General features: G+C 45.4%; 2 protein-coding genes across 5 annotated transcripts in view; one reads left to right on the plus strand and one right to left on the minus strand.

The window, feature by feature from the left end:
• LOC308580851 (uncharacterized protein) overlaps positions 1 to 8,519 on the plus strand; it is a 132,360-nt gene extending 123,841 nt beyond the window's left edge. Inside the window, exons 3-5 of one of the 4 annotated variants that reach the window (XM_081183081.1) lie at positions 357 to 479; positions 4,005 to 4,131; positions 6,188 to 8,519. In XM_081183081.1, coding sequence (XP_081039207.1) covers positions 6,731 to 8,125 — 1,395 coding nt within the window. In that variant the 5' untranslated portion in view covers positions 357 to 479; positions 4,005 to 4,131; positions 6,188 to 6,730 and the 3' untranslated portion in view covers positions 8,126 to 8,519. Of the gene's footprint in view, positions 1 to 356; positions 4,132 to 5,513 lie in introns of all 4 variants that reach the window. The other 3 variants (XM_081183083.1, XM_081183080.1, XM_081183082.1) reach the window with 3 other exon arrangements.
• Positions 1 to 12,914, minus strand: part of LOC308580782 (uncharacterized protein) — a 144,562-nt gene that overhangs the window by 122,604 nt on the left and 9,044 nt on the right. The window lies entirely within an intron of this gene.

Consider the following 12,914-nt stretch of genomic DNA (forward strand, 5'->3'; position numbering starts at 1 on the left):
GGTCGTTGCGTATAAGAATACCTCCCTAAAGGCCTTCGGGATGTCCCTGCCAACAATGCGTAACAGAAATGCCTCTGGTCTTTTTAAAAAAGTTATTCCAAACATTTTTTTTCAACTCCTCGTAAATTAAGCCCCAGAACACTTTGATCTTCCGACATGTCCACCACATATGATACATGGTTGCCATTACTCCCACCACACCTCCAACAAGTATTCGCTAAATTTTTATACATCTTCGATAGTCTTGAGGGGGTGAGGTACCATCTGTGCTGCATCTTTGACATATTTTCTTTGATGTTATAACACGCCGTAAATTTCACGCCAAATCCTAGTTTGGATGCTTGCTGGCTTTTCAGGACTGGGAACTGTTTGCGAAAGCGGCCACTGATGTCCCTGGAGCAGAGAAGTCTCTATGGGTTCCAGAAACGCCATCTCTTCCTTGTGGTGAAATGAAAATTGCTTCTGTTTTACCTGAGCAGGTAAGGGTGTGAGGCTGGGAATATATCACTTGGGAGCTGAGGAGAGAACAATCTGGGTTCCTCTGCCCGCCTGCCTTTCTGAGTCCTAGCTCCCACCCACGGCGGATACCCATTCATCCAGCTGGGAAACTTCGTCTGAGCAAAAACGGAGAGGCGCCTGTTCCCTTCACAGAACTACAGTTCCCAGAGAGTTTCCCTGGGAAGAAGGGTTGATTCTTAAACCACTCTAGGGATTGTGACTCCTGTGAGTGGAACCAGGGTCTCCCCGAACAATTCTCAGCACAAACTTTTGTTGTTGTTTAGTCGTTTAGTCGTGTCCGACTCTTCGTGACCCCATGGACCAGAGCATGGCAGGCACTCCTGTCTTCCACTGCCTCCCACAGTTTGGTCAGACTCATGTTTGTAGCTTCGAGAAACATGTCCAACCATCTCGTCCTCTGTCGCCCCCTTCTCCTTGTGCCCTCCATCTTTCCCAACATCAGGGTCTTTCCCAGGGAGTCTTCTCTTCTCATGAGGTGGCCAAAGTATTGGAGCCTCAGCTTCACGATCTGTCCTTCCAGTGAGCACTCAGGTCTGATTTCCTTCAGAATTGAGAGGTTTGATCTTCTTGCAGTCCATGGGACTCTCAAGAGTCTCCTCCAGCACCATAATTCAAAAGCATAAGCACAAACTACAACTCCTGTAATTCTTTGGGAAGAATTAAACAGGTGTTGTGAATGGATGCACTGCCTAATGCAGTTAGATGTGGGAGGTAATGTTGAAAATACCTCTTTGGATTCATTTTGGTTTGAAGTTGCTACTCCAATCAGTTTTGGAAAAATCCTTGATATTCGCAGACGTATATTTCTAAAGTATATTCCTGTAGTATTCATAGCTGGGCAACAAAAGGGGCTATGGGATTTAAGGAATCAGAATTGGTTTTTTAAAAAATAGAATATTAAGTTTTCTGTTTTACAATTTAAAATACTCATTTTACATCCTTAAGATATCGGTGACATTCTTCTCTTTCCATGGTTCATCCTGCACATCATAAATCCCAGCATATTTTACAAAAACTAAACCATTCATTATTCCGTTATTGCATCCATCAAAACTTATTTACACTGTTGAATTTGTCTTAATGCTGCCCACGTTTTCAGCTGTACGCAGTTATTCCCCATACATTCAATAAACGTTTTCCAATCTCCTTTAAACGTATGTTCTTCTTGTTCTCTTATTCTATATGTTAAGTCTGCAAGTTGTGCATATTCAGTCAACTTAAGTTTCCAATCTTCTTTGGTTGGGACCGGACTAACGAAACACGGGTTGCAGTACTAGCATACGTAAATAACCTTTTTTGACACCTGGGAGTTTCAGTCTGAATTATCCAACAGAAAGGACTATGGTTTGGGGGGGGGGGGGAAAGTACCATATTTTTCGCTCTATAACACTCACCAGACCATAACACACACATAGTTTTTAGAGGAGGAAAACAAGAAAAAAAATATTCTAAACGAAACAGTGGATGTATGATTTTTGTGGTTCATGCTGTGGCCACAGACATGTGATCTGACGGTGAGTTTGGGGTAGCCCAATGCAAAAATCCTGAGGATCCATGTGGATCCATGCTTTGTAACCACGTTTTAAGTGGGGAGGGAAGGAAAAGCACTCAAGGGACAAGGAGCACGCGTGGGGTGTGTGGAGAAGGATGCTGCTAATAATGCAGGCGAGGGGTTTAAGGGGAGAAGGAGCACGCGTGGGGTGTGTGGAGAAGGATGCTGCTAATAATGCAGGAGAGGGGTATAAGAGGAGAAGGCTCCTTTCCTCTCCTGCTTTGCTCCTTTAAAGCAAGCAGGCTCTGCTTCTCTCCCTCCTCCCAGCTTGCTGAAAAACTTTGCTGCTATTTAGCGAGCTGAGTGGGGAGGAGAGAGGGACAGAGAACCTGCTTGCTTTAAAGGAGCCTCTCCTCTCCCGCTTTGCTCCTTTAAAGCAAGCAGGCTCTCTGTCCCTCAGCGGCTCTTCTCCCGCTTTGCTGTTTCAAAGCGAGCCACGGAGGAGGGAAGGAAGGGAAACCATGGATCCTCTGCTCACAACTGCAGCAGATCCCCCCCCCCCCGCCATTCATAGGCATTCGCTCCATAACAATATACTTTTACAAGTCCACCACATATGAAAGTCCACCTCTTGCTTAGATGTATAAGACCGAATTAGTGCTGGAGATGCATAGAATCAGAACTGTAGACTTGGAAGGGACCCCAAGGTCATCTAGTCCAACCCCCTACAATCCTGGAAGTATAAATACCCACTGTCTATTAAGCAGTGGTCTGAGCACCTCACTGCTTTGGCTACATACTAACACATTTTATATAGGCGTAAATTTTGTGTGGATACCTGTTTACACATCTGTAAGACTTGTATTAACTTACAGGTTTTATTTAAGATCTATACAGAAGATCGCGAGATGCGGGTGGTGCTGTGGGTTAAACCACAGAGCCTAGGGCTTGCCGATCAGAAGGTCGGCAGTTCGAATCCCTGCGATGGGGTGAGCTCCCATTTCTCGGTCCCAGCTCCTGCCCACCTTGAGGAGATTTCACCCCTCCCATATCCAAGAATCTCCTGAGATCTCTGCTGATTCTCCAGAGAGGAGGGGCAGTGTTCTGCTCTCTACTTATTCTACTCCAGCACCAAGTCAGTCAGTCAGTCAGTCAGTCAGTGTGTTGGAGAGAGAGAGACGGAGTGTTAGAGATCGTGTGTATAGATAAGGTTGCTGCTAAGAGCAGCTGCAGACACTCAGTGCGGTTCAGCATTCTTTATGCTTAGACCTCATTAAGCTCTGTATATAGTTGTATAATAGTTGTAGATAGATAGAATAAAGAAGTTATTCTACAGAGCTGCTCTCCAAGTCGTTTATACTCTGCTAGACTCTGCTATACTCTGCTGTGCGACGACTGTCTTCTTGTGGGAGTGAATCCGGTGCTCACAACTCTAAGCTGTGAGTCCACAGCACTTTGACCTGTTCCTGTGCAGAAGGTGGTCTCTGGAAGTGCTACCCAGCTTGCCTAGCCCAGTCGGGGCTGAAGTGCATGAGTCCAGTTGGTGGTACTGGCTCAAGGGTGATGCTGACACACCTAGCAGTTCGAAAGCACGTCAAAGTGCAAGTAGATAAATAGGTACCGCTCCGGCGGGAAGGTCAACGGTATTTCCGTACGCTGCTCTGGTTCGCCAGAAGTGGCTTAGTCATGCTGGCCACATGACCCGGAAGCTGTACGCCGGCTCCCTCGGCCAATAAAGCAAGATGAGCGCCGCAACCCCAGAGTCGGTCACGACTAGACCTAATGGTCAGGGGTCCCTTTACCTTTACCTTACAGAAGATCTCTAGATTCACAATGTGAATTGATGATTGCTGTTATTGTTTTCGATGTCTTTCTTTCTTCTTTAATGTACTTACTATTTCTTCCCTCTTTTTTCTTTGCCATGTTGAATGTGCTAAGAAAAATAAATCAATAATAATAAGGCGTGACAGGGAGATGTTCGCTTCTCCCCCAGGATCTGGTGACCTTCCAGGAGGTGGCTGTGCATTTCACAGAGGAAGAGTGGGCCCTGCTGGATCAGGACCAAAGGTCTCTTCACAGGGAAGTCATGGAGGAAAATTGCTGGATCGTGGCTCCTCTGGGTTAGGCGCCCTTTTTATTGTGCTTGGCTTTCTTAGTAGTGGTGCCCTCCCTGTGGAACGCCCTCCCATCAGTTGTCAAGGAAATAAGCAGCTATCCTATTTTTAGAAGACATCTGAAGGCAGCCCTGTTTAGGGAAGTTTTTAATATTTAAATGCTGTATTGTTTTTAAACAGTTTGCAAGTTCTAACAAATTATTGGAGCTTTCATTTCTGTACTCTTACCCCATGGCATCACACACACACACACACACACACACCGAGTTTTCCTCACTAAGTCAGCTGCCTTCTGGCTTCCCAGAATCTTTTTCTAAATCACGGTAGGTGGTGATGTCAGAGGCTGCTTCCTTCCTTCTGAGTGTTGGGCTAGGACCTGGGAGACCAGGGTTCAAATCCCCCCCCCCCACCTTGGCAATAGGTTTTATTAAACATTTTGACAGCCACTGCTTTCCCATCCCTGATTGGCTAAACAGATTCTGAATATTCTAAGGCAGGCACCCCCAAACGTGGCCCTCCAGTTGTTTTGGGACTACAACTCCCATCATCCCTAGCTAACAGGACCAGTGGTCAGGGATGATGGGAATTGTAGTTCCAAAACATCTGGAGGGCCAAGTTTGGGGGTGCATGTTTTAAGGTCACCCACTGGGCTTTGTAGTCAGAAGAACAGTCTTGGTCTCCATGGTCTCAGTCTTGCACTTAGTGCATAGCACCAGTTCTAGTTGATGGGACTCGTTTAAAGCATATCCCAGGCAAATGAGGATTCCCGCAAAGCAGAGGTTGGATGGCCAGCTGTCCTGGATGCTTTAGCTGGGATTCCTGCATTGCGGGGGGTTGGACTAGATGACCCTGGGGTCCCTTCCAACTCTACAATGCTATGATTAATCCTGGGAACAGTAGTTTCTTAAAGCTATTGCAAATAATAATGGAGTTATCTCAGCAAGTGTAAAATTATAAGCAAGTCGTTGTAATTTTTATAAATGCATTCCAATTATCGTTACACGTATACATACACAACCTGCCTCTAGAGGCCATCTGTTTCTATGTTGCCAGCATTGTCATGTCTTACCTCCATTGATCAAAAGGGGGTCATGGTATTATATTTCCAATATACTGTACCGCGTTGCATTATAATTTCATTAATTTATTTTTTTCTATTTGTTCCCCCCCTTTTCTTTGCTCCCACTTTTTTCTCTCACTGAAAGCTTTCGATAAAATATAAACATTTTAAAAGGGGCTACTCTTCTTCTCCTTTGGCGATCTCTTGTAGCTGAGTAAGATTGTCTTCCAAGAACACGGTCTTAACAGTGAGTCCGTAAGTGACTGTGGAGGCCGATTCTGGATCCACACGTCCTTCCACAGTGGGGACATTGGTTTCCAGGAGGGAGTTGATCACAGTGAGGGTTTGCCAAGTGTGCCTTCCTCTTAGCACGTTTCTCCCTTTCGTCCTGAGTTTGAGCATCTTCAAAGCCCATGACACCTTTGGTAAAGGCTGTTCCCCAATTGGAGCGCTCGCAGGCCAGTGTTGCCCAGTTTATACTACCGCAAATAGTAGCTGTGTGAGGGGGGAACTACAATTCCCATGATTCTTTGTGGGAAGTCACGTGCTTTAAATGCCTGTTGGATTACCTTTAAGTGTAGGTAGGCAAACAAAGGCCTGGGGGCCGGATCAGGCCCAATTGCCTTCTAGATCCGGCCCGTGGACAGTCCGGGAATCAGCGTGTTTTTGCATGAGTAGAATGTGTCCTTTTATTTAAAATGCATCTCTGGGTTATTTGTGGGGTCTGCCTGGTGTTTTTACATGAGTAGAATGTGTCCTTTTATTTAAAATGCATCTCTGGGTTATTTGTGGGGCATAGGAATTCGTTCATATATTTTTTTCAAAATATAGTCCGGCCCCCCACAAGGTCTGAGGGACCCTGCTGAAAAGGTTTGCTGACCTCTGCCTTTAAGTATGTTGTGAAAAGCTGCTCCGTAACAGCTAACTGTGTGCCTTCATGGATTTCGGGTTCCCGTTTTCCCTTGGGTCCTCACCAGTTGTTTTTCTCTCTCTTCCTTCCAGGAGCTGATGGGCAGGAGCGTGAGAATGAAAGAGAAGCCCGCAGGTTGTTGCTGGAAAGAGGCAGCTGCAACAAAGGGGAAGAGCAGACAGCAGAAATGGAATCAAAACAGGAGGAGGGCAAGTCTCAAAGTGTTGACAGCTCTGCAGTCCCGATCCAAGAAGACGCAGGCAAAGGAGAGGAAAGGAGCCAGGACTTTGGTTGCAAGTCAAGGCTTGATGCTCATTGGAAAATCCACACCGAGGAAGAACCATTTAAATGCTCAGACTGTGAGAAGAGCTTCTGTAGTAAATCAGCCCTGAAGAAACATCAGAGAATCCACACAGGGGAGAAACCATTTAAATGTTTGGATTGCGGACGGTGCTTCCGTTGGCCCACGAGCCTTACTTCCCATCGCAGGATCCACACCGGGGAGAAACCGCACAAATGCTTGGAGTGTGGAAAGAGCTTTGGTTCTTACGAATACCTTCCTATCCATCAGAGAATCCACATGGGAGAAAAACCCTTTAAGTGCCTGGAGTGCGGAAGGGGCTTTAGCAGGAGCGATGCCCTTGCGTCGCACCAGAGAATCCACACAGGGGAGAAACCATACAAAGACGTTTCTCCACAGCCAAAGCCTCATTCACGAACAGCTTCACACAGGAGTGAAGCCGTATTCGTGCTTCGAGTGTGAGTGCAGCTTTAGTAGAAGCAGCAGCCTCACTTCGCATAAAAGAATCCACACGGGGGAGAAACCCTTTAAATGCCCAGAGTGTGGAAAGAGCTTCAGTTTGGCCTCGGGACTGAATTCTCACTGGAGAATTCACACAGGAGAAAAGCCGTATTCGTGCTTCGAGTGTGGGAAGAAGTTTGGCAACCGCTCAAGCCTCACTTCCCATCAAAGAATACACACGGGAGAGAAACCATTTAACTGCTCTGAGTGCGGGAAAACCTTCAGCAGAAGCGCCAACCTGAATTTGCATCAGAGAATCCACTCGGGAGACAAACCCTATAAATGCCTGCAGTGTGGAAACAGCTTCACTAGGAGCACTAGCCTCACTTCTCATCAGAGAATCCACACGGGCGAGAAACCGTTCAAATGCCTGGAGTGTGGAAAGAGCTTCATCCAGAGGTCTTGCCTTACTTCTCATCAAAGAACCTACGCTGGGGAGAAGCCGTTTACGTGCTCCGAATGTGAAAAGAGATTCAGTACTAAGAAAACCCTTGCTTTACACAAGCGGCTTCACACAGGGGAGAAGCCTTTTAAATGCTTGGAGTGCGGAAAGAGCTTTAACAGGAGGGATGCCCTCCTCTCCCATCAGAAAATCCACTTGGGGGAAAAGCCGTACAGATGCTTGGAATGTGGGAAGAGCTTTGTTTTGACCAAGTACCTCAGTAAACATCAAAGAACGCACACTGGAGAGAAGCCATATAAATGCTCTGAGTGTGGGAAGAGGTTTATCGACGACAAAAGTCTCTCTTACCACCAGCAGCTGCACACTGGTGCGAAACCTTTTGGATGTTTGGAGTGTGGGAAGAGCTTTCGCCAGAGTTCAGACCTTACTTCTCACCAAAGAACCCACACGGAGGAGAAACCGTACACGTGTTTGGAGTGCGGAAAGAGTTTCAGGAAGATTGGCAATCTCGCCTCCCACCAGAGGACTTACATGGAAGAGAAACCGTACATGTGTCTGGAGTGTGGAAAGAGCTTCAGGAAGAGCAGCAACCGCTCTTCCCACCAAAGGACTCACACAAAGAAAGAAGCCTACAATTGTCTGCAGTGTGGAAAGAGCTTCAGTTGGCTTAACTCCTATACTTTACATCAAAGAATTCACACAGGACAGAAACTGCTCAAGTCCACGCAAGGTGGAATGAGTTCCTGTGAGAGCACCGGCTCACATCAAACTATCGACTCTGGGAAAGAAACTATAAACATGCTTAGAATGTGGCAAGGGCTTTAGTCATAGCAAAACCCTCACTTCCCACCTGCAGCTTCATGCAGAAGAGATGATATAACTTGCCACTAAAGAATCCAGAGAAGCGTGGAAATGTAAAACGCCTAGGGTGTAGAAAGAACTTTGCTCAGAAGGCAAACTTCACGAAACATCCCAAAACAGTGGAGAAGCAATATCACAGCTGGCGGGGGGGGGGCTGTTGGGAGTTCAAATCCTTCTGTTGATGGTAAAAAATTGATGGCTGGGATTTTGTGCATGATCATGTGACCATGATGTGAAGTGGAGAAGGGGGAATTATTGAGCTGCGATTCCTGCCTTGCAAGGGGTCAGACTAGATGACCCTTGGGGGTACCTTAACAATTCTATGATTCTGTGATATCTCAGGATAAGGAATAGCTACCATCCTAGAGTGGCCACAAAAATATTTAAACAAAAGATTTCTTGCTTTTGTTTAAATATTTTTGTGGCCACTCTAGCCGGAGAACAATACAATATTAAGATAGTGTGTAATCTGAAAATGTCCTTTGCTCTTGGGATTATTTTGTCTCTCTGTATTTTGTTCTGCACATTGTGGTAATATATTTCAAAATGTTTAATCCTTGGTTCTAATTTTTTTTTTATTACAGTATTTAGGATTAAAATGGTTGCTTTTAACCGTGTTTTACTCATTTCATTGTTTCGTAAACCGTTGCGAGGGTTTTTCAAATAAACAGTCCAGCGGTAAATACATTTTGTGAAATAAAACCAGAAATGTATTCTTTCGTTTATTTATTATTGCATGCACCTGTTTCAAGGTGATGTGTAATAAAAATGGTTTTAAAACACCACCAAAAAACCCAACAGGCATATTTAAACAAAAGACAAATACAAAATAGACACTCCTGTGTCAGAGACTCGTTCATTCATCTGCAAAAGCCGGTCGGGATGAAAATGCCATCAGTTTGCTTCCAGAAAGAGCAGGTGATCCTGGGATGGACCCTGACTGCCTTCACCAAGTGGGTGCCCTGAAGGCGTTTTAGACTTATGAGAATTATATTCCAGAATAACTGCAAGGCACCTGCTTTGTGAAGGCTTCACGGCCTTGTTCCTGTTGGCATTTTCAGGGCCCTATTTCAAAGGGTTTCAAATAACGTGAGATGAGCCTTCTGGATCAGACCAGGGGCCCATCTAGTCCAGCATCCTGTGGGTGGCCCTGTGGTCTAAACCACAGAGCCTAGGGCTTGACGATCAAAAGGTCAGCGGTTCGAATCCCCACGACGGGGTGAGCTCCTATTGCTCTGTCCCAGCTCCTGCCAACATAGCCATTCGAAAGCACACCAGTGCAAGTAGATAAATAGGTACCGCTGTGGCGGGAAGGTAAACGGCATTTCTGTGCGCTCTAGCTTCCATCAGGCTGCCCCGTTACGCCAGAAGCGGTTTAGTCCTACTGGCCACATGACCTGGAAAGCTGTCTGCGGACAAACGCCGGCTCCCTCGGCTTGAAAGTGAGATGAGCGCCGCAACCCCATAGTCATCTTTGCCTCGGCTTAAACGTCCAGGGGTCCTTTACCTTTTACCTTCTCACTGTTTCTGACCAGATGCTCCCCTGGGAAGCCCTCCAGGACTTGAGAAGGGTGCAGAACCTTTAATTCAGGACTGAGGAACCTTTTCCATCTCAAGGGCCACATTCTCTTCCGGATGACCTTGTGAGGGCCACATGCCCGAGGTAGGCAGTGCCAGAGCAAACAATGCAAATTTCACCATTATAGGGTTGCCACCTTTGTTCTGGTAAAGGGTGGGGTGATTATTTCCCAATAATAATAATAATAATAATAATAATAATAATAATAATAATAATAATAATAAATTTATTACTTATACCCCGCCCGCCTGGCTGGGTTTCCCCAGCCATTGTGGGCGGCTTCCAACAGAATATTAAAATACAATAACCTATTAAACATTAAAAGCTTCCCTAAACAGGGCTGCCTGTTCAGCTGGTGCTGAAGCGACTTCAGAGCAATCCTTTACAATCTGTTGCAGCCTAACAGGACGGCCCCTCTAGAATTTGTATTACACAAACACATACCCTCAAGAATTGGTAAATCTGTGCGTGCTTGACTAAGGTAAAGGCAAAGGGACCCCTGACCATTAGGTCCAGTCGTGGCCAACTCTGGGGTTGCGGCGCTCATCTCGCTTTATTGGCCGAGGGAGCCAGCGTTTGTCTGCAGACAGCTTCCGGGTCATGTGGCCAGCATGACTAAGCCACTTCTGGCGAACCAGAGCAGCGCACAGAAATGCCATTTACCTTCCCGCCAGAGCGGTACCTATTTATCTACTTGCACTCTGACGTGCTTTTGAACTGCTAGGTTGGCAGGAGCAGGGACCGAGCAACGGGAGCTCACCCCGTCGCGGGGATTCGAACCGCCGACCTTTTGATCGGCAAGTCCTAGGCTCTGTGGTTTAACCCACAGCGCCAGCCACGTCCCGTGCTTGACTACCCAGAGCTTAAAATACATGACCTTTGACGAACCCATTCAAATGAATGCATTTGGAGAGGACCCCTAATTTAGCAGAGAGAGAGAGAGAGAGAGAGAGAGACAAAACTCTTTATCGATACAGGACATTTTACACCTAAACATGGGACGATCCTTTACTATACAGGGCAGGTGGCAACCCTACCATTGTACAGCAGCCCAGTCTCCACACACACAAGCCCTTTTTTTCTTTGGCAATCGTTTGTAGCTGAGTAGGATTGTCTTCCATAAACAGGTTTTAACAATGAGTCCGTAAGTGTCTGTGGAGGCCAATTCTGGATCCACACATACTGAAAGCACTGGTCCTTCTAGCTCAGTATTGGCCACTCTCTCTCCAGCATTTCATTATTATTTTTTACGATTTTCAGGTTTATGCATTTCAATAATTTTATAATCATGTTAACATTTCAAAGCTCGACTTCCTTCCCCCCCTTTCTGCGGTTCCTTAAATTTATTTTTAACATTTCCTGCATATTCCCACTTAATTTACTCACTTATTCATCTACTTTAAATATGGACTCTTATAAAACTGCAGGTTATTACAATAATCCTGCCAATGTTTTTACTTGTTTACAATTGATTTGTAAATATTCAAATGAACCATCTCCATTCTTTTATAAAAAGTTTGTTATCCTGATTTCTTCTTTTTCCAGTAAGTTTCGCCATTTCTGAATATTCCATAAGTTTTTGGATCTGTTCTTCTTTCGCTGGGACTTATTCTTTCCATTTTTGTGCATGTAACATTCTTGCTGCTGCAGTCGCATACATAAATAAATTTTTGTACAGTTTGAGTAGTTCTGTTCCTATAATTTCCAAAAGGGAATTCCCAAAACGCTCCCCAGTGTTTCAGACAAGAACTCTCTCCTAGCCCTACTTGGATAATATGTGGTGGAATTGTAAGGTAGTGAAAGGATTTTGGAAAATGATATATAAAGAGTTGAAAAAAATGTTTAAAATAACCTTTGCTAAAATAAAAAACAACCACCCTGAAGCTTTCCTTTTAGGAATTCTAGGAGCTGAAATCCCAAGGGGGCAGAAAGGACTATGTATGCCAGCGGTTCTCAACCTGTGGGTCCCCAGATGTTGTTCGACTACAACTCCCATCATCCCTGAGCCTTGCTAGCTAGGGGTGATGGGAGTTGTAGTTCAACATCTGGGGACCCACAGGTTGAGAAAGGCTGATGTATGCGACCACGACTGCGCAGATGTTATTGGCCTGGAGATGGAAAGATAAAGTTCCTACCAGTGAAGAATGGCAGATGAAGTTACAGTGATGCATCGGGTTACATACGCTTCAGGTTAAAGACTCTGCTAACCCAGAAATAGTGCTTCAGGTTAAGAACTTTGCTTCAGGATGAGAACAGAAATCGTGCTCTGGCGGCGCGGCGGCAGCAGGAGGCCCCATTAGTTTAAGTGGTGCTTCAGGTTAAGAACAGTTTCAGGTTAAGAACAGACCTCTGGAACGAATTAAGTACTTAACCTGAGGTATCACTGTAATGGATTATGCTGAAATGGCTAAAATGACTGGAAGAGTCAGAAATCAGGAAGGCCAAAATTTTATTAAGGAATGTGGAAAATTTATAACCCATCTTAAATTAGATCATCGTAAAGAGTTAAAATCATTAGTAGGATTGGAATATCCTTTGTAGTTTAAGGGTGAACTCTGGACACAATGGAGATGTAAAAAATTTGGATCATCATAAAAGATGCGGGAGGAAATGATTAATAGCAGGACCCACAAAGGGGAGGATGGAAGTCCAGGGGATTCCTTGGAATCTTGGTTTTATGATTTATGTTTGATATATCTATAAAAATTTAACTTGAAAAGCCAAATAATTTTAAAAAAAAACCAAGAGAAGATGCTCTAGCCTCCAACCCAATCAGCGCCTCGAGGTGCGAAGAAGGGTTAGTGGGGGGGGGGGGTGTCCAGGATACAGTTCCAAGAGCCAGATAAAGCCCAGGGGGCCGTATTTGGGTGGCAGGCCTGAGGTTACCTACCCCTGCCACAGAGAAACAGAATTACAAGCTTTTGCTCCCAGAAAAGAACACAGAGACACCAAGTGTAGTCACAACCTGCTCTATAAGGCAGGATCGTATGAGCCAACAGAGCTGGATTCCTGGTGTTGTTTTGGCACTACCCACAGGGACCGTGGTGATGTTTTGAAAGGAGGAATAGCGAATCTGCACCTCCTAGTCCGAGATGCTGTTGGACTACAATGCCCATGATTGACAGATGGTACAGTGGTGCCCCGCAAGACGGAAAACTCGCTAGACGAAAGAGT

This window comes from Podarcis bocagei, assembly GCF_964188305.1.
Source record: "Podarcis bocagei genome assembly, chromosome: 2".
Lineage (NCBI taxonomy): Eukaryota > Metazoa > Chordata > Lepidosauria > Squamata > Lacertidae > Podarcis > Podarcis bocagei.